Genomic DNA, 17,406 nt, shown 5'->3' on the forward strand with positions numbered 1-17,406 from the left:
TAAACCCCCACAAATAGCCCCCCCCAAACCTCAGGACCCCCCCGAGATGCCCCCAGACCCCCCAAAACCCCCATAAATCCCCCTCAACCCCCTCAAAATCCCCATAAACCCCCACAAATAGCCCCCCCGAACCCTCAGGACCCCCCCAAGATTCCCCCAGACCCCCCAAAACCCCCCTAAATCCCCCTAAACCCCCTCAAAATCCCCCCAAATCCCCATAAACTCCCACAAATAGCCCCCCCGAACCCTCAGGAGCCCCCCAAGATGCTCTCAGCCCCCCCCAATCCCCCTAAAACCCCCAAAATAACCCCCCAAAACCCTAATAAACCCCCCAAACCCCCTTAAACCGGCCCCAAAGCCCCCAATTAGCCCCCCCAAACCCCTCAGGACCCCCCCGAGACCCTCCGAGCCCCCCAAAATCAGCCCCAAACAGCCCCCCCAGACCCTAATAACCCCCCAAACAGTCCCCAAATCCCCCCCCCGAACCCTCAGGACCCCCCCAAAATGCCCTCAGGCCCCCCAAATCCCCACGAACCCCCCTAAACCCGCTCAAAATCTCCCCTTGACCCCCCCAAATCCCCATAAACTCCCACAAATAGCACCCCCGAACCCTCAGGACCCCCCCGAGACGCTCTCAGCCCCCCAAAAACCCCCCCTCAATCCCCCTCAACCCCCTCAAAATCCCCATAAACCCCCACAAATAGCCCCCCCAAACCCTCAGGACCCCCCCAAAATGCCCTCAGGCCCCCCAAATCCCCACGAACCCCCCTAAACCCCCTCAAAATCGCCCCTTGACCCCCCCAAATCCCCATAAACCCCCACAAATAGCCCCCCCTGAACCCTCAGGACCCCCCCGAGATGCCCCCAGACCCTCCAAAACCCCCCTAAAACCCCCTCAACCCCCTCAAAATCCCCATAAACCCCCACAAATAGCCCCCCCGAACCCTCAGGACCCCCCCGAGATGCCCCCAGACCCCCCAAAACCCCCCTAAATCCCCCTCAACCCCCTCAAAATCCCCCCAAATCCCCATAAACCCCCACAAACAGCCCCCCACGAACCCTCAGGACCCCCCCAAGATGCTCTCAGGCCCCCCCAATCCCCCTAAAACCCCCAAAATAACCCCCCAAAACCCTAATAAACCCCCCCAACGCCCTTAAACCAGCCCCAAAGCCCCCAATTAGCCCCCCCAAACCCCTCAGGACCCCCCCAAGACCCTCTGAGCCCCCCAAAATCAGCCCCAAACAGCCCCCCCAGACCCTAATAACACCCCTAAGATGCTCTGAGCGCCTCCAGACCCCCTCAAATCCCCCTAAACCAGCCCCAAACCTCCCCCCAAACCCTCAGGACCCCCCCGAGACCCTCTGAGCCCCCCCCAATCCCCCTAAACCCCCCCAAATAACCCCCCAAAACCCTTATAACCCCCCCAAACCCCCTTAAACCGGCCCCAAAGCCCCAAATTAGCCCCCCCAAACTCCTCAGGACCCCCCCAAGACCCTCTAAGCCCCCCAAAATCAGCCCCAAACAGCCCCTCCAGACCCTAATAACCCCCCAAACAGTCCCCCAAATCCCCCCTAAACCCTCAGGACCCCCCCAAAATGCCCTCAGCCCCCCCAAATCCCCATGAACCCCCCTAAGCCCCCTCAAAATCGCCCCTTGACCCCCCCAAATCCCCATAAACCCCCACAAATAGCCCCCCCCAAACCTCAAGACCCCCCCGAGACGCTCTCAGCCCCCCAAAAACCCCCCTCAATCCCCCTAAACCCCCTCAAAATCCCCATAAACCCCCACAAATAGCCCCCCCGAACCCTCAGGACCCCCCCGAGATGCCCCCAGACCCACCAAAACCCCCCTAAATCCCCCTCAACCCCCTCAAAATCCCCCCTAATCCCCATAAACCCCCACAAACAGCCCCCCACGAACCCTCAGGACCCCCCCAAGATGCTCTCAGCCCCCCCCAATCCCCCTAAAACCCCCAAAATAACCCCCCAAAACCCTAATAACCCCCCCAAACCCCCTTAAACCGGCCCCAAAGCCCCCAATTAGCCCCCCCAAACCCCTCAGGACCCCTCCGAGACCCTCTGAGCCCCCCCAAATCAGCCCCAAACAGCCCCCCCAGACCCTAATAACCCCCCAAACAGTCCCCAAATCCCCCCCCCGAACCCTCAGGACCCCCCCAAAATGCTCTCAGCCCCCCCAAAACCCCCCTAAATCCCCCTAAACCCCCTCAAAATTGCCCCTTGACCCCCCCAAATCCCCCCAAATCCCCACAAACAGCCCCCCACGAACCCTCAGGAGCCCCCCAAGATGCTCTCAGGCCCCCCCAAAGCCCCCAGTTAGCCCCCCCAAACCCCTCAGGATCCCCCCAAGATGCTCTCAGGCCCCCCCAATCCCCCTAAACCCCCTAAGATAACCCCCCAAAACCCTAATAACCCCCCCAAACCCCCTTAAACCGGCCCCAAAGCCCCCAATTAGCCCCCCCAAACCCCTCAGGACCCCCCCGAGACCCTCCGAGCCCCCCAAAATCAGCCTCAAAGAGCCCCCCCAGACCCTAATAACCCCCCCCAGGCCCCTTCAAGCCTCACTTGAGCTCGACCCTCAGCTGCTTCAGCACCTCCGAGTCCTTCTTCTTGCCCTCCTCGGGGGGCCCCTTGGGGCGCTCGCGCTCCCGCGGCCGCTCCCGCTCGACGCCTCCGCCCCGCGACGAAGCCCTGGAGGACGACGAGGACGACGACGAGGAGGACGAGGAGGACGAGGGGGGTGGGAGCGGGGGGGGCTCCTTGATGCGAGGAGGGGGCGGCGGGGCGGCCGGGGGGGTGACGACGACGACGGGAGGAGGAGGAGGAGCCGCTTCTTCTTCCTCCATCACGGGGCGGCGAGGGGGCTCGGGGGGGGTCGGAGGAGCCTCCCGCTTCGGTTCCGGGGGGGTCGGAGCTGGGGGGGCGGCACTGGCCGCGGCGTTTTCTTCTTCTTTCACGGTGGAGGTGGAAACGGGGGGCGCAGACGCAGCCCCCCCCGAGGCTGTGGGGTCTTCAGGGGGGGTGGTGGTGGCAGCGGCGGCGGCCGGTGGGGGTGCAGGGGGGTTCGTAGAGCCCGGGGTCGGGGGGGGCCCGCTGGCATGGAGGCGGATCTGGAAATGGGGGGGGGGGGAAGAATGAGTGGGGACTCCCCAGAAAGAGAGGGGGTTGCCCCTTTAAGGCCCCCCCCCAACCTCTTTGTGGGCCCCACTTATAGGTAGAAGGCAGTGTTACCCCTTTAAGACCCCCCCCACTACCCCTTTAAAGCCTTTCTATGAGCTCCACCTGTACCTATAAAGTGGTGTTGTCCCTTTAAGATTCCTTGGTGTTATCCCTTTAAGATTCCCCCATCCCCTTGCCGTTGCCCTTTTAAGACCTAATTGTGGACCCCACCTACAGCTATAAGGTGGGCTTACCCTTTAATGTCCCTCCCCCCATGCCATTGCCCTTTTAAGGCTTTGCTACGGGCCCCACCAGCATTTATAAGGTGGCATCACCCCTTTAATGCTCCCCCCAACCCCTTGTGGGCCACACCTGTAGCTATCAGGTGGTGTTACCCCTTTAAGAGTCCCCCACCCCAATGCCCTACTAAGCCCCCCAACAAGTGGGCCCCACCAGGTGCCGTTGCCCTTTTAAAGCCTTACGACCCCCCGTATTGCCCATATAAAGCTGTGGCCACGCCCCTTTGCTCTTAAAGGGGCAGTGACACCTGGTGGAGGGTCCCACTGTATCTTTTTAAAGGGGCAGTGACACCAAGTGGGGCACACCTGCACCTTCTAAAAGGGGCAATGACAGCAGATGGAGTCCAATTGCACCTCCTTAAAGTGGAAACGACACCAGGAGGAGTCTGCCTGCACCTCCTTAAAGGAGCAATGACACCAGGCGGAGCCCAGCTGCACCTCCTTAAAGGGGCAACAACACCTGGTAGGCCCCACCTCCACCTTCTTAAAGCAGCAATGACACCAGGTGGAGCCCAGCTGCACCTCCTTAAAGGGGAAACTACACCAGGAGGGGCCCGCCTCCACCTTCTTAAAGGGGCAATGACACCATGAGGGGCCCACCCGCACCTTCTTAAAGCAGCAATGACACCAGGTGGAGCCCACCCGCACCTTCTTAAAGCGGCAATGACACCAGGAGTGGCCCGCCTATACCTTCTTAAAGGGGCAATGACACCAAATGGAGCCCAGCTGCACCTCTTTAAAGGTGCAATGACACCAAGCGGGGCCCACCTGCACCTTCTTAAAGGGGCAATGACACCAGGTAGGCCCAACCTCCACCTTCTTATAGGAGCAATGACATCAAGTGGGGCCTGCCTGCACCTCCTTAAAGGGGCAACGACACCAAGCAGGGCACACCTGCACCTCCTTAAAGGGGCAACGACACCAGGAGGGGCCTCCCTGTACCTTCTTAAAGCAGCAATAACACCAGGTGGAGCCCAGCTGCACCTCCTTAAAGGGGCAGTGACACCAAGCGGGGCACACCTGCACCTTCTTAAAGGGGCAACGACACCAGGTAGGCCCCACCTCCACCTTCTTAAAGGGGCGACACCAAGCGGGGCACACCTCCACGTCCTTAAAGGGGCAATGACACCAGGTGGAGCCCAGCTGCACCTCCTTAAAAGGGAAACTACACCAGGAGGGGCCCGCCTCCACCTTCTTAAAGGGGCAATGACACCAGGTGGGGCCCACCCGCACCTTCTTAAAGCGGCAACGACACCAGGAGGGGCCCGCCTCCACCTTCTTAAAGGGGCAATGACACCATGAGGGGCCCACCCGCACCTTCTTAAAGGGGAAACTACACCAGGAGGGGCCCAGCTGCACCTCCTTAAAGGGGCACCCACACCTGGTAGGCCCCACCTCCACCTCCTTAAAGGGGCCACGCCACCCCCCCCCCACCCCCCGGGGAGGCCCCGCCCCACCTTGTTGATCTCGGCCTGCACCTCGCGCAGCTTCCGCTTGTAGCGCTGGACGTCGCCCTTGAGCTGGTGGTTGTGGTTCTGGAGGCTGGAGATGAGGTGCCGCATCTCCCGGTTGATGGGACCTGGTGGAGAGAAGGACACACCGCGGTAGGTCCCCCACCCCACCCTGGAGATCCAGGAGGAGGAGGAGGAGGAGCCCGAGGTCCTCACCCGCCTGCTCGTTGGCCGCCAGGTTCTGCTCGAACTCGATGCGCAGCATCTCGTACTCCTTGCGCACCTGGGCCAGCGTGTCCTCCAGCTGGATCACCTCCGTCCGCAGGCGCTTCTGCACCCCCAGCTCGTCGCTCTGGGGGGCACCACGGGGGGGACAACGGGGTCAGCGGAGGAGGTGGAGGAGATGGAGAAGGTGGAGGAGGTGGAGGAGGTGGAGGAGATGGAGGAGATGGAGGAGATGGAGAAGGTGGAGGAGATGGAGAAGGTGGAGGACGTGGAGAAGATGGAGAAGGTGGAGAAGGTGGAGGAGATGGAGGAGGTGGAGAAGGTGGAGGAGGTGGAGGAGATGGAGGACGTGGAGAAGGTGGAGAAGATGGAGAAGATGGAGAAGGTGGAGGATGTGGAGAAGGTGGAGGACGTGGAGAAGACGAGGACGTGGAGAAGATGAGGACGTGGAGAAGATGGAGGAGATGGAGGAGATGGAGGAGATGGAGGAGATGGAGGAGGAGGAGAAGGTGGAGGAGGTGGAGGAGGAGGAGAAGGTGGAGGAGGTGGAGGAGGAGGAGAAGGTGGAGGAGGTGGAGGAGGTGGAGGAGATGGAGGAGGTGGAGGAGGTGGAGGAGATGGAGAAGGTGGAGAAGGTGGAGAAGATGGAGGACGTGGAGAAGATGGAGGATGTGGAGAAGGTGGAGGAGATGGAAGATGGGGAGGAAGATGATGGGGAAGAAAAAGAAGATGATGGTGGAGAGGATGGAGATGGGGAAGAAGATGTGGAGAACATGGAGGAGATGGAGAAGATGGAGGTTGTAGAGAACATGGAGGACGTGGAGAACATGGAGAGGATGGAGAACATGGAGGAAAACATGGAGAACATGGAGGAGAACATGGAGGAGAACATGGAGGAGAACATGGAGGAGAACATGGAGGAGAACATGGAGGAGAGGGAGAACAGAGAGAACACAGAGAAGATGGAGAACATGGAAGACATGGAGAACATGGAGGACGTGGAGAACATGGAGGAGAACATGGAGGAGAACATGGAGGAGGACGTGGAGGAGAACGTGGAGAACACAGAAGATGGGGAGAACATGGAGAACATGGAGGAGAACATGGAGGACGTGGAGAACATGGAGAATGTGGAGAATGTAGAGAACATGGAGGACATGGAGAAGATGGAGGAGAACATGGAGAAGATGGAGAAGATGGAGGAGAACATGGAGGACATGGAGAAGATGGAGAATGTGGAGGAGAACATGGAGGACGTGGAGAAGATGGAGAACGTGGAGAATGTGGAGGATGTGGAGGAGAACATGGAGAAGATGGAGAATGTGGAGAATGTGGAGGAGAACATGGAGGATGTGGAGAACATGGAGGAGAACATGGAGAACATGGAGAAGATGGAGAAGATGGAGAACGTGGAGAACGTGGAGGAGAACATGGAAGATGTGGAGAACATGGAGGAGAACATGGAGAACATGGAGAAGATGGAGAAGATGGAGAACGTGGAGGAGAACATGGAGGATGTGGAGACCATGGAGGAGAACATGGAGAACATGGAGAACGTGGAGGAGAACCCGAGGGGCGAGGAGGCCACCTTGGCCACCCCGCCGTCCCCCCCGGGCCCTTCCCCCCCCCGCCCCGAGGAGGTCCTCACCTCCATGTGCTCGATGTGGCGCAGGTGGCTGTTCTTGGTGGCCAGCAGGAGCCCGCGGGCCTCGTCCAGCTGGGTCTTCACCTGGAGGCTCTCGTGGTAGAGCAGCGAGAACTGCGACTGCAGCACCTTGTACTCCAGCGTCTCCTTCACCGCCTCCTCGGGCAGCGCCCGCAGGGCCACCTGCCCCCACACAGCACGTCCCACCACCGGCCACGGCCACCACGGCCACCACCCCCCCACCCCGGACCTTCTAGAGCTTCTCCATGGTCCCCGGGGCCCTCGTCTTCTTGGTGGACCCACCCTGAGCTTCTAGAGCTTCTCCATGGACCCACCCTGAGCTTCTAGAGCTTCTCCAAGTCCCTCATGTTCTTGATGTTCTCCATCTCCTTGATGTTCTCCATGGCCCTCATGGCCCCTGAGCTTCTTGGTGGACCCACCCTGAGCTTCTAGAGCTTCTCCATGGCCCCACCCTGAGCTTCTAGAGCTTCTCCATGGACCCACCCTGACCTTCTAGAGCTTCTCCATGGCCCCCGGGGCCCTCGTCTTCTTGGTGGACCCACCCTGAGCTTCTAGAGGTTCTCCAAGTCCCTCATGTTCTTGATGTCCTCCATCTCCTTGATGTTCTCCATGGCCCTCATGGCCTCTGAGCTTCTTGGTGGACCCACCCCTGAGCTTCTAGAGCTTCTCCACGGCCCCACCCTGAGCTTCTAGATCTTCTCCATGGTCCCCATGGCCCTCGTCTTCTTGGTGGACCCACCCTGAGCTTCTAGATCTTCTCCATGGTCCCCGGGGCCCTCGTCTTCTTGGTGGACCCACCCTGAGCTTCTAGAGCTTCTCCAAGTCCCTCATGTTCTTGATGTTCTCCATCTCCTTGATGTTCTCCATGGCCCTCATGGCCCCTGAGCTTCTTGATGGACCCACCCTGAGCTTCTAGAGCTTCTCCACGGCCCCCGTGGCCCTCGTCTTCTTGGTGGACCAACCCAGAGCTTCTAGCTGTCCCCCATGGCCCTGATGTCCTCATCTCCTTGATGTCCCCCACATCCTTGACGTTCTGGACCTCCCTCATCTCCTCCACCTCCCCCACCCCCCTCGCGTCCCCCAGCTCCTCGGGGTCACCTTGAGGCGCTCGTGGCCCCTCACGGCCTGTTGGAGCTCCTGCTGCAGCTTCTCCAGCTCCGCCATGCGGCTGTTGGCCAACTCCTGGTTCCCCTCCAGCTCCGCGTTCAGCATCTCAAACTGGGGGGGGAAGAGGTCACCTCAAAACCAACCCCACCAGGAACCACGAAGCCCCTCGAGATCCCATCAAACCCCCCTTAGATGCCCTCAAACCCCCTTCGATGCCCTCAAACCCCCTCTAGATGCCCTCAAACCCCCCTTAGATGCCCTCAAACCTCTCTAGGTGCCCTCAAACCCCCTCTAGATGCCCTCAAACCCCCTCTAGGTGCCCTCAAACCCCCTCTAGATGCCCTCAAACCCCCTCTAGATGCCCTCAAACCCCCTCTAGGTGCCCTCAAACCCCTCTAGATACCCTCAAACCCCCTCTAGATGCCCTCAAACCCCCTCAAGATGCCCTCAAACCCCCTCAAGATGCCCTCAAACCCCCCTTAGATGCCCTCAAACCCCCCTTACATGCCCTCAAACCCCCCTTAGATGCCCTCAAACCCCCTCCAGGTGCCCTCAAACCCCCTCCAGGTGCCCTCAAACCCCCCTTAGATGCCCTCAAACCCCTCTAGGTGCCCTCAAACCCCCTCTAGATGCCCTCAAACCCCCTCTAGGTGCCCTCAAACCCCTCTAGATACCCTCAAACCCCCTCTAGATGCCCTCAAACCCCCTCTAGATGCCCTCAAACCCCCCTTAGATGCCCTCAAACCCCTCTAGATGCCCTCAAACCCCCCTTACATGCCCTCAAACCCCCCTTAGATGCCCTCAAACCCCCTCCAGGTGCCCTCAAACCCCCTCTAGATGCCCTCAAACCCCCCTTAGATGCCCTCAAACCCCTCTAGATGCCCTCAAACCCCCCTTAGATGCCCTCAAACCCCCCTTAGATGCCCTCAAACCCCTCTAGATGCCCTCAAACCCCCTCTAGATGCCCTCAAACCCCCCTTACATGCCCTCAAAACCCTTCTAGATGCCCTCAAACCCCCCTTAGATGCCCTCAAACTCCCCTTAGATGCCCTCAAACCCCCTCTAGATGCCCTCAAACCCCTCTAGATGCCCTCAAACCCCTTCTAGATGCCCTCAAACCCCTCTAGATGCCCTCAAACCCCTCTAGATGCCCTCAAACCCCCCTTAGATGCCCTCAAACCCCCTCCAGGTGCCCTCAACCCCCCCTTAGATGCCCTCAAACCCCCCTTAGATGCCCTCAAACCCCTCTAGGTGCCCTCAAACCCCTCTAGATACCCTCAAACCCCCCTTAGATGCCCTCAAACCCCTCTAGATACCCTCAAACCCCCCTTAGATGCCCTCAATCCCCCTCTAGATGCCCTCAAACCCCTCTAGATGCCCTCAAACCCCCCTTAGATGCCCTCAAACCCCCCTTAGATGCCCTCAAACCCCTCTAGATGCCCTCAAACCCCCCTTACATGCCCTCAAACCCCCTCTAGATGCCCTCAAACCCCCTCTAGGTGCCCTCAAACCCCTCTAGATACCCTCAAACCCCCTCTAGATGCCCTCAAACCCCCTCAAGATGCCCTCAAACCCCCTCAAGATGCCCTCAAACCCCCCTTAGATGCCCTCAAACCCCCCTTAGATGCCCTCAAACCCCCTCCAGGTGCCCTCAAACCCCCTCTAGATGCCCTCAAACCCCCCTTAGATGCCCTCAAACCCCTCTAGGTGCCCTCAAACCCCCTCTAGATGCCCTCAAACCCCCTCTAGGTGCCCTCAAACCCCTCTAGATACCCTCAAACCCCCTCTAGATGCCCTCAAACCCCCTCAAGATGCCCTCAAACCCCCTCAAGATGCCCTCAAACCCCCCTTAGATGCCCTCAAACCCCCCTTACATGCCCTCAAACCCCCCTTAGATGCCCTCAAACCCCCTCCAGGTGCCCTCAAACCCCCTCTAGATGCCCTCAAACCCCCCTTAGATGCCCTCAAACCCCTCTAGGTGCCCTCAAACCCCCTCTAGATGCCCTCAAACCCCCTCTAGGTGCCCTCAAACCCCTCTAGATACCCTCAAACCCCCTCTAGATGCCCTCAAACCCCCTCGAGATGCCCTCAAACCCCCCTTAGATGCCCTCAAACCCCTCTAGACGCCCTCAAACCCCCCTTACATGCCCTCAAACCCCCCTTAGATGCCCTCAAACCCCCTCCAGGTGCCCTCAAACCCCCTCTAGATGCCCTCAAACCCCCCTTAGATGCCCTCAAACCCCTCTAGATGCCCTCAAACCCCCCTTAGATGCCCTCAAACCCCCCTTAGATGCCCTCAAACCCCTCTAGATGCCCTCAAACCCCCCTTAGATGCCCTCAAACCCCCCTTACATGCCCTCAAAACCCTTCTAGATGCCCTCAAACCCCCCTTAGATGCCCTCAAACTCCCCTTAGATGCCCTCAAACCCCCTCTAGATGCCCTCAAACCCCTCTAGATGCCCTCAAACCCCTCTAGATGCCCTCAAACCCCTCTAGATGCCCTCAAACCCCCCTTAGATGCCCTCAAACCCCCTCCAGGTGCCCTCAACCCCCCCTTAGATGCCCTCAAACCCCCCTTAGATGCCCTCAAACCCCTCTAGATACCCTCAAACCCCCCTTAGATGCCCTCAAACCCCTCTAGATGCCCTCAAACCCCCCTTAGATGCCCTCAAACCCCCCTTAGATGCCCTCAAACCCCCCTTAGATGCCCTCAATCCCCCTCTAGATGCCCTCAAACCCCCCTTAGATGCCCTCAAACCCCCCTTAGATGCCCTCAAACCCCCTCTAGATGCCCTCAAACCCCCTCTAGACGCCCTCAAACCCCCTTAGATGCCCTCAAACCCCTTTAGATGCCCTCAAACCCCCTTTAGATGCCCTCAAACCCTCCTTAGATGCCCTCAAACCCTCCTTAGATGCCCTCAAACCCCTCTAGATGCCCTCAAACCCCTCTAGATGCCCTCAATCCCCCTCTAGATGCCCTCAAACCCCCCTTAGATGCCCTCAAACCCCCTCTAGGTGCCCTCAAACCCCTCTTAGATGCCCTCAAACCCCCCTTAGATGCCCTCAAACCCCCCTTAGATGCCCTCAAACCAGCACCTTCTGCATGCTGAGCGTGATCTGTCCCCCCTGGAACCCTCCGGAGCTGCCGGAGCCGTAGGATCCTGAGTTCAGCTGGGGACAAAGAGGACATCAGGGACCATCAGGGACCCCATGGGGACACGGTGGCCACCTCTGGGGTCTCGGTGGCCACTTTGGAGGACTCAGTAGCCACTTTTAGGGAGTCGGTAGCCACTCTCGGAGCCACAAAGGGCCCTGAGGTGACACCAAGAGGGCTCGGAGGCCCTTGGGGAGCCCTGGGAGGAGGTTGGAGCCACCTCTGAGAACTTGGTGGCCACTTCAAGAACTTAGTAGCCACTTTTGAGGACTCAGTAGCCACTTTTAGTGACTTGGTAGCCACTTTTAGGGACTCGGTAGCCACTTTGGGAGCCACAAAGGGCCCTGAGGTGACACCGAGAGGGCTCAGAGACCCTTGAGGAGCCCTGGGAGGAGGTTGGAGCCACCTCTGAGGACTCGGTGGCCACTTTGAAGACCTGGTAGCCACTTTTACGGACTCGGTAGCCACTTCTAGGGACTCGGTAGCCACTTTTAGGGACTCAGTAGCCACTCTCAGAGCCACAAAGGGCCCTGAGGTGACACCGAGAGGGCTCGGAGGCCCTTGAGGAGCCCTGGGAGGAGGTTGGAGCCACCTCTGAGGACTCGGTGGCCACTTTGAGGACCTGGTAGCCACTTTTGAGGACTCAGTAGCCACTTTTGAAGACTTGGTAGCCACTTTTGAGGACTCGGTAGCCACTTCTGGAGCCACAAAGGGCCCTGAGATGACACCGAGAGGGCTCAGAGGCCCTTGAGGAGCCCTGGGAGGAGGTTGGGGACATCTCTGAGAACTTGGTGGCCACTTCGAGAACTTAGTAGCCACTTTTAGGGACTCGGTAGCCACTTTTGAGGACTCAGTAGCCACTTTTGAGGACTTGGTAGCCACTCTCGGAGCCACAAAGGGCCCTGAGGTGACACCGAGAGGGCTCGGAGGCCCTTGAGGAGCCCTGGGAGGAGGTTGGAGCCACCTCTGAGAACTTGGTGGCCACTTTGAGAACTTAGTAGCCACTTTTGAGGACTCAGTAGCCACTTTTAGGGACTCGGTAGCCACTCTCGGAGCCACAAAGGGCCCTGAGGTGACACCGAGAGGGCTCGGAGGCCCTTGAGGAGCCCTGGGAGGAGGTTGGAGCCACCTCTGAGGACTCGGTGGCCACTTCGAGAACTTAGTAGCCACTTTTAGGGACTCGGTAGCCACTTTGGAGGACTCAGTAGCCACTCCTGGAGCCACAAAGGGCCCTGAGGTGACACCGAGAGGGCTCGGAGACCCTTGAGGAGCCCTGGGAGGAGGTTGGGGACATCTCTGAGAACTTAGTAGCCACTTTTGAGGACTCAGTAGCCACTTTTAGGGACTCAGTAGCCACTTCTGGAGCCACAAAGGGACCTGAGGTGACACCGAGAGGGCTCGGAGGCCCTTGAGGAGCCCTGGGAGGAGGTTGGAGCCACCTCTGAGGACTCGGTGGCCACTTTGAGGATTCGGTGGCCACTTTTGAAGACTCGGTAGCCACTTTTGAGGACTCGGTGGCCACCGGGGGGGGGTCACCTGCTCGAGGGCCTCGGCCAGGTGGCGGTTGAGGCGGCCCTGGCGCTTGCGGAGCTTGTCGCTGTCCCACTGCAGCCCCTCCAGCGTCGTCCCCATCTCCAGCACCTTCGTCTCGGCCGACGTCGCCTTGTCCTGCAGCTCCGACAGCTGCCGGGGGGGGGGGGGGGGAACTGGGAGCACTGGGAGCCGCCGCAGCCCCGCCCAGGGCCTCTAACCCCCTCCCAGTGCCTCCCAGTCCCCTCTAATCCCCTCCCAGTCCCCCCTAATCCCCTCCCAGTCCCTCCCAGTTCCCTCTAATCCCCTCCCAGTTCATCCCAGTCCCTCCCAGTCCCCCCTAATCCCCTCCCAGTGCCTCCCAGTCCCCTCTAATCCCCTTCCAGTCCCCCCTAATCCCCTCCCAGTCCCTCCCAGTTCCCTCTAATCCCCTCCCAGTGCCTCCCAGTCCCCTCTAATCCCTTCCCAGTTCATCCCAGTCCCCTCTAATCCCTTCCCAGTTCATCCCAGTTCCCTCTAATCCCCTCCCAGTCCCCTCTAATCCCTTCCCAGTCCCTCCCAGTTACCTCTAATCCCCTCCCAGTCCCCTCTAATCCCCTCCCAGTCCCTCCCAGTTACCTCTAATCCCTTCCCAGTCCCCTCTAATCCCTTCCCAGTTCATCCCAGTCCCCTCTAAGCCCCTCCCAGTCCTTCCCAGTTACCTCTAGTCCCCTCCCAGTCCCCTCTAGTCCCCTCTAATCCCTTCCCAGTCCCCTCTAATGCCCTCCCAGTCCCCTCTAATCCCTTCCCAGTCCCCTCTAATCCCCTCCCAGTGCCTCCCAGTTCTCTCTAATCCCCTCCCAGTGCCTCCCAGTTCTCTCTAATCCCCTCCCAGTGCCTCCCAGTCCCCTCTAATCCCTTCCCAGTTCATCCCAGTCCCCTCTAATCCCCTCCCAGTGCCTCCCAGTCCTCTCTAATCCCTTCCCAGTTCATCCCAGTTCTCTCTAATCCCCTCCCAGTGCCTCCCAGTTCTCTCTAATCCCCTCCCAGTGCCTCCCAGTCCCCTCTAATCCCTTCCCAGTCCCCTCTAATCCCCTCCCAGTTCATTCCAGTCCCTTCTAATCCCTTCCCCGTTCCTTCCAGTTCCCTCTAATCTCCTTCCAGATCCTCCCAGTCCCCTCTAATCCTTTCCCAGTGCCTCCCAGTCCCCTCTAATCCCTTCCCAGTTCCCTCTAAACCCCTCCCAGTTCCCTCTAATCCCCTCCCAGTCCTCTCTAATCCCTTCCCAGTCCCCTCTAAACCCCTCCCAGTTCCCTCTAATCCCCTCCCAGTTCATCCCAGTCCCTTCTAAACCCCTCCCAGTGCCCTCTAATCCCTTCCCAGTCCCCTCTAATCCCCTCCCAGTGCCTCCCAGTCCCCTTTAATCCCCTCCCAGTTCATCCCAGTCCCCTCTAATCCCTTCCCAGTCCCCTCTAATATCCTCCCAGTGCTTCCCAGTCCTCTCTAATCCCTTCCCAGTTCACCCCAGTCCCCTCTAATCCCTTCCCAGTTCACCCCAGTCCCCTCCAATCCCCTCCCAGTCCCTTCCCAGTTCATCCCAGTCCCTTCTAATCCCTTCCCAGTGCTTCCCAATCCCCTCTAATCCCATCCCAGTTCCTTCCAGTCCCCTCCAGTCCCTTCCCAGTCTTCTCTAATCCCCTCCCAGTGCCTCCCAGTGCCTCCCAGTCCCCTCGAATCTCTTCCCAGTCCCCTCTAATCCCCTCCCAGTTCATCCCAATCCCCTCTAATCCCCTCCCAGTGCCTCCCAGTCCCCTCTAATCCCTTCCCAGTCCCCTCTAAACCCCTCCCAGTGCCTCCCAGGCCCCCCTAATCCCCTCCCAGTCCCTCCCAGTCCCCTCTAATCCCCTCCCAGTCCCCTCTAATCCCCTCCCAGTCCCCCCTAACCCCCTCCCAGTGCCTCCCAGTTCCCTCTAACCCCCTCCCAGTCCCTCCCAGTTCCCTCTAACCCCCTCCCAGTCCCTCCCAGTCCTCTCTAATCCCTTCCCAGTTCCTCCCAGTCCCCTCTAATCCCCTCCCAGTCCCTCCCAGTCCCCCCTAATCCCCTCCCAGTGCCTCCCAGTCCCCTCTAATCCCCTCCCAGTCCCCCCTAATCCCCTCCTAGTCCCTCCCAGTGCCCTCTAACCCCCTCCCAGTCCCTTCCCAGTTCATCCCAGTCCCCTCTAATCCCCTCCCAGTGCCTCCCAGTCCCCTCTAACCCCCTCCCAGTCCCCTTTAATACCCTCCCAGTGCCTCCCAGTGCCTCCCAGTTCCCTCTAATACCCTCCCAGTGCCTCCCAGTCCCCTCTAACCCCCTCCCAGTCCCCTTTAATACCCTCCCAGTGCCTCCCAGTGCCTCCCAGTTCCCTCTAATCCCCTCCTAGTGCCTCCCAGTCCCCTCTAACCCCCTCCCAGTCCCTCCCAGTCCCCTCTAATCCCCTCCCAGTCCCCCTAATACCCTCCCAGTCCCTCCCAGTCCCTCCCAGTCCCCTCTAACCCCCTCCCAGTCCCTCCCAGTCCCCTCTAACCCCCTCCCAGTCCCCTCTAATCCCCTCCCAGTCCCTCCCAGTCCCCTCTAATCCCTTCCCAGTTCATCCCAGTGCCTCCCAGTTCCCTCTAATCCCCTCCCAGTGCCTCCCAGTCCCCTCTAACCCCCTCCCAGTCCCTCCCAGTGCCCCCTAACCCCCTCCCAGTGGCTCCCAGTCCCCTCCCAGTGGCTCCCAGTGCCCCCCAGTCACCTCCAGGGCGGCCCTGTGGTGTTTCTCGTGCAGCTGGAGGCTGAGCTCCTGCAGGCGCCGATGCTCTCGCAGCAGCTCGCGCAGCAGCAGCCGCCCCGGCTCCCCGAGCTCCCCTGGAACAGGGGGGGGGTCACACCCCAAAATCCAAAGAAAACACCCCAAAATCCAAAAAAACACCCCAAAATCCAGCCCCCCCCCCCAAAAACCCACCCCCTTGGACCCAAAAATCAGCCAAAACCACCTAAAATCACCCCAAAATCCCGCTCCTGCCCCCCAAAAAGCATCAAAAAGCAACTCAAAAGCAGCTAAAAATGTTGCTCCCCAAAAAAAAAAAGCATCAAAAATCGCTCGAAGAAATTGAAACTCGAGCAAAAAGGGTCCAAAAACGCTGCCCCGCAAAAAAAAAAATCAAAAATGACTCAAAAAAAATGGAAAATCGAGCAAAAAAGACCCTAAAATGCAGCCCCCTCCCAAAAAAGCATCAAAAATCGTTTAAAAATTTGAAAATCTAGCAAAAAATACGCCAAAAATGCTGCTCTCTCCAAAAAAAGCATCAAAAATCACTCAAAAACATAGAAAATCTATCAAAAAATAACCCAAAATGCTGCCCCGTCCCAAAAAAAGCATCAAAAATTATTAAAAAAACCTGAAAATCTATCAAAAAAGATCCTAAAATGCTGCCCCCCCCAAAAAAGCATCAAAAATCATTCAAAAAATTGAAAATCTAACAAAAAATACCCCAAAATATTGCTCCATTCCCAAAAAAGCATCAAAAATCACTCAAAAAAATTGAAAATCCGCTAAAAAATATCCAAAAATGTTCCATCCACCAAAAAAAGTATCAAAACTCACTCCAAAAAAATTAAAATCCACTAAAAAATACCCCAAAATGCTGCCCCTCAAATAAAAATTAGCAAAAATCATTCAAAAAAAATTGAAAAGCTGCTAAAAAATATCAAAAAATGCTGCCCCATCACAAAAAAAGCATCAAAAATCACTTAAAAATGCTGCTCCCCCCCAAAAAGTATCAAAAATCATTCAAAAAATTTGAAAATCTAGCAAAAAATACACAAAATTGCTGCTGCTCCCCAAAAAAGCATCAAATATCATTCAAAAAAACTATAAATCCACTAAAAAATATCCAAAAATCCTGCCCATCAACAAAAAATTATTGAGAATCACTCAAAAAAATTAAAAAGCCACTAAAAAAACCCCAAAATGCTGCCCCGTCCCCAAAAAAGCATCAAAAATTATTAAAAAAAATAGAAAATCGATCAAAAAATGAATAAAAATGCTGCCTCCCCAAAAAAAGCATCAAAAATCATTCAAAAAATTGAAAATCCACAAAAAAAAATTCAAAAATTTTGCCCCCACCGAAAAAATCATCAAAAGTCACTCAAAAAAATTGAAAATCCACTAAAAAATATCCAAAAATGCTGCCCCGTCCCCAAAAAAGCATCAAAAATTACTAAAAAAAAAGGAAAATGGATCAAAAAATCCCCCAAAACTGCTGCCCCCCCAAAAGCATCAAAAAAACCAGTAAAATCACCCCAAAAATGCTGCCCCCAAACCCTATAGTGACCCCCAGAGCCCCCCCAGCACCCCCCAATCTGCCCCATAGCCCCCTATAGCCCCCCCATAGCCCCCCAGCACCCCCAATCTGCCCCATAGCCCCCTATAGCCCCCCCATAGCCCCCCAGCACCCCCAATCTGCCCCATAGCCCCCCCATAGCCCCCCCAGCACCCCCAATCTGCCCCATAGCCCCCTACAGCCCCCCCTATAGCCCCCCTATAGCCCCCCCATAGCCCCCCCATAGCCCCCCCAGCACCCCCAATCTGCCCCATAGCCCCCTACAGCCCCCCCTACAGCCCCCCCTATAGCCCCCTCATAGCCCCCCCATAGCCCCCTATAGCCCCCCCATAGCCCCCCCAGCACCCCCAATCTGCCCCATAAAGCCCCCCCGTAGCCCCTCATAGCCCCCCCATAGCACCCCATAGCCCCCCCAGCACCCCCCAATCTGCCCCATAGCCCCCCATAGCCCCC

At 57.9% G+C, this 17,406-nt stretch overlaps 1 protein-coding gene across 1 annotated transcript in view; it reads right to left on the reverse strand.

The window, feature by feature from the left end:
• Positions 1-17,406, reverse strand: part of RNF40 (ring finger protein 40) — a 61,966-nt gene that overhangs the window by 23,613 nt on the left and 20,947 nt on the right. The window contains exons 6-13 of the mRNA XM_069881639.1: positions 15,363-15,475; positions 12,616-12,762; positions 11,022-11,096; positions 7,917-8,036; positions 6,801-6,980; positions 5,144-5,279; positions 4,934-5,055; positions 2,584-3,128 (exon numbers count right to left, since the gene is read on the reverse strand). Of these exons, the coding sequence (XP_069737740.1) occupies positions 2,584-3,128; positions 4,934-5,055; positions 5,144-5,279; positions 6,801-6,980; positions 7,917-8,036; positions 11,022-11,096; positions 12,616-12,762; positions 15,363-15,475 (1,438 nt within the window). The remainder of the gene's footprint in view (positions 1-2,583; positions 3,129-4,933; positions 5,056-5,143; positions 5,280-6,800; positions 6,981-7,916; positions 8,037-11,021; positions 11,097-12,615; positions 12,763-15,362; positions 15,476-17,406) is intronic.

This window comes from Phaenicophaeus curvirostris, unplaced genomic scaffold, assembly GCF_032191515.1.
Source record: "Phaenicophaeus curvirostris isolate KB17595 unplaced genomic scaffold, BPBGC_Pcur_1.0 scaffold_55, whole genome shotgun sequence".
Taxonomy (NCBI): Eukaryota; Metazoa; Chordata; class Aves; order Cuculiformes; family Cuculidae; genus Phaenicophaeus; species Phaenicophaeus curvirostris.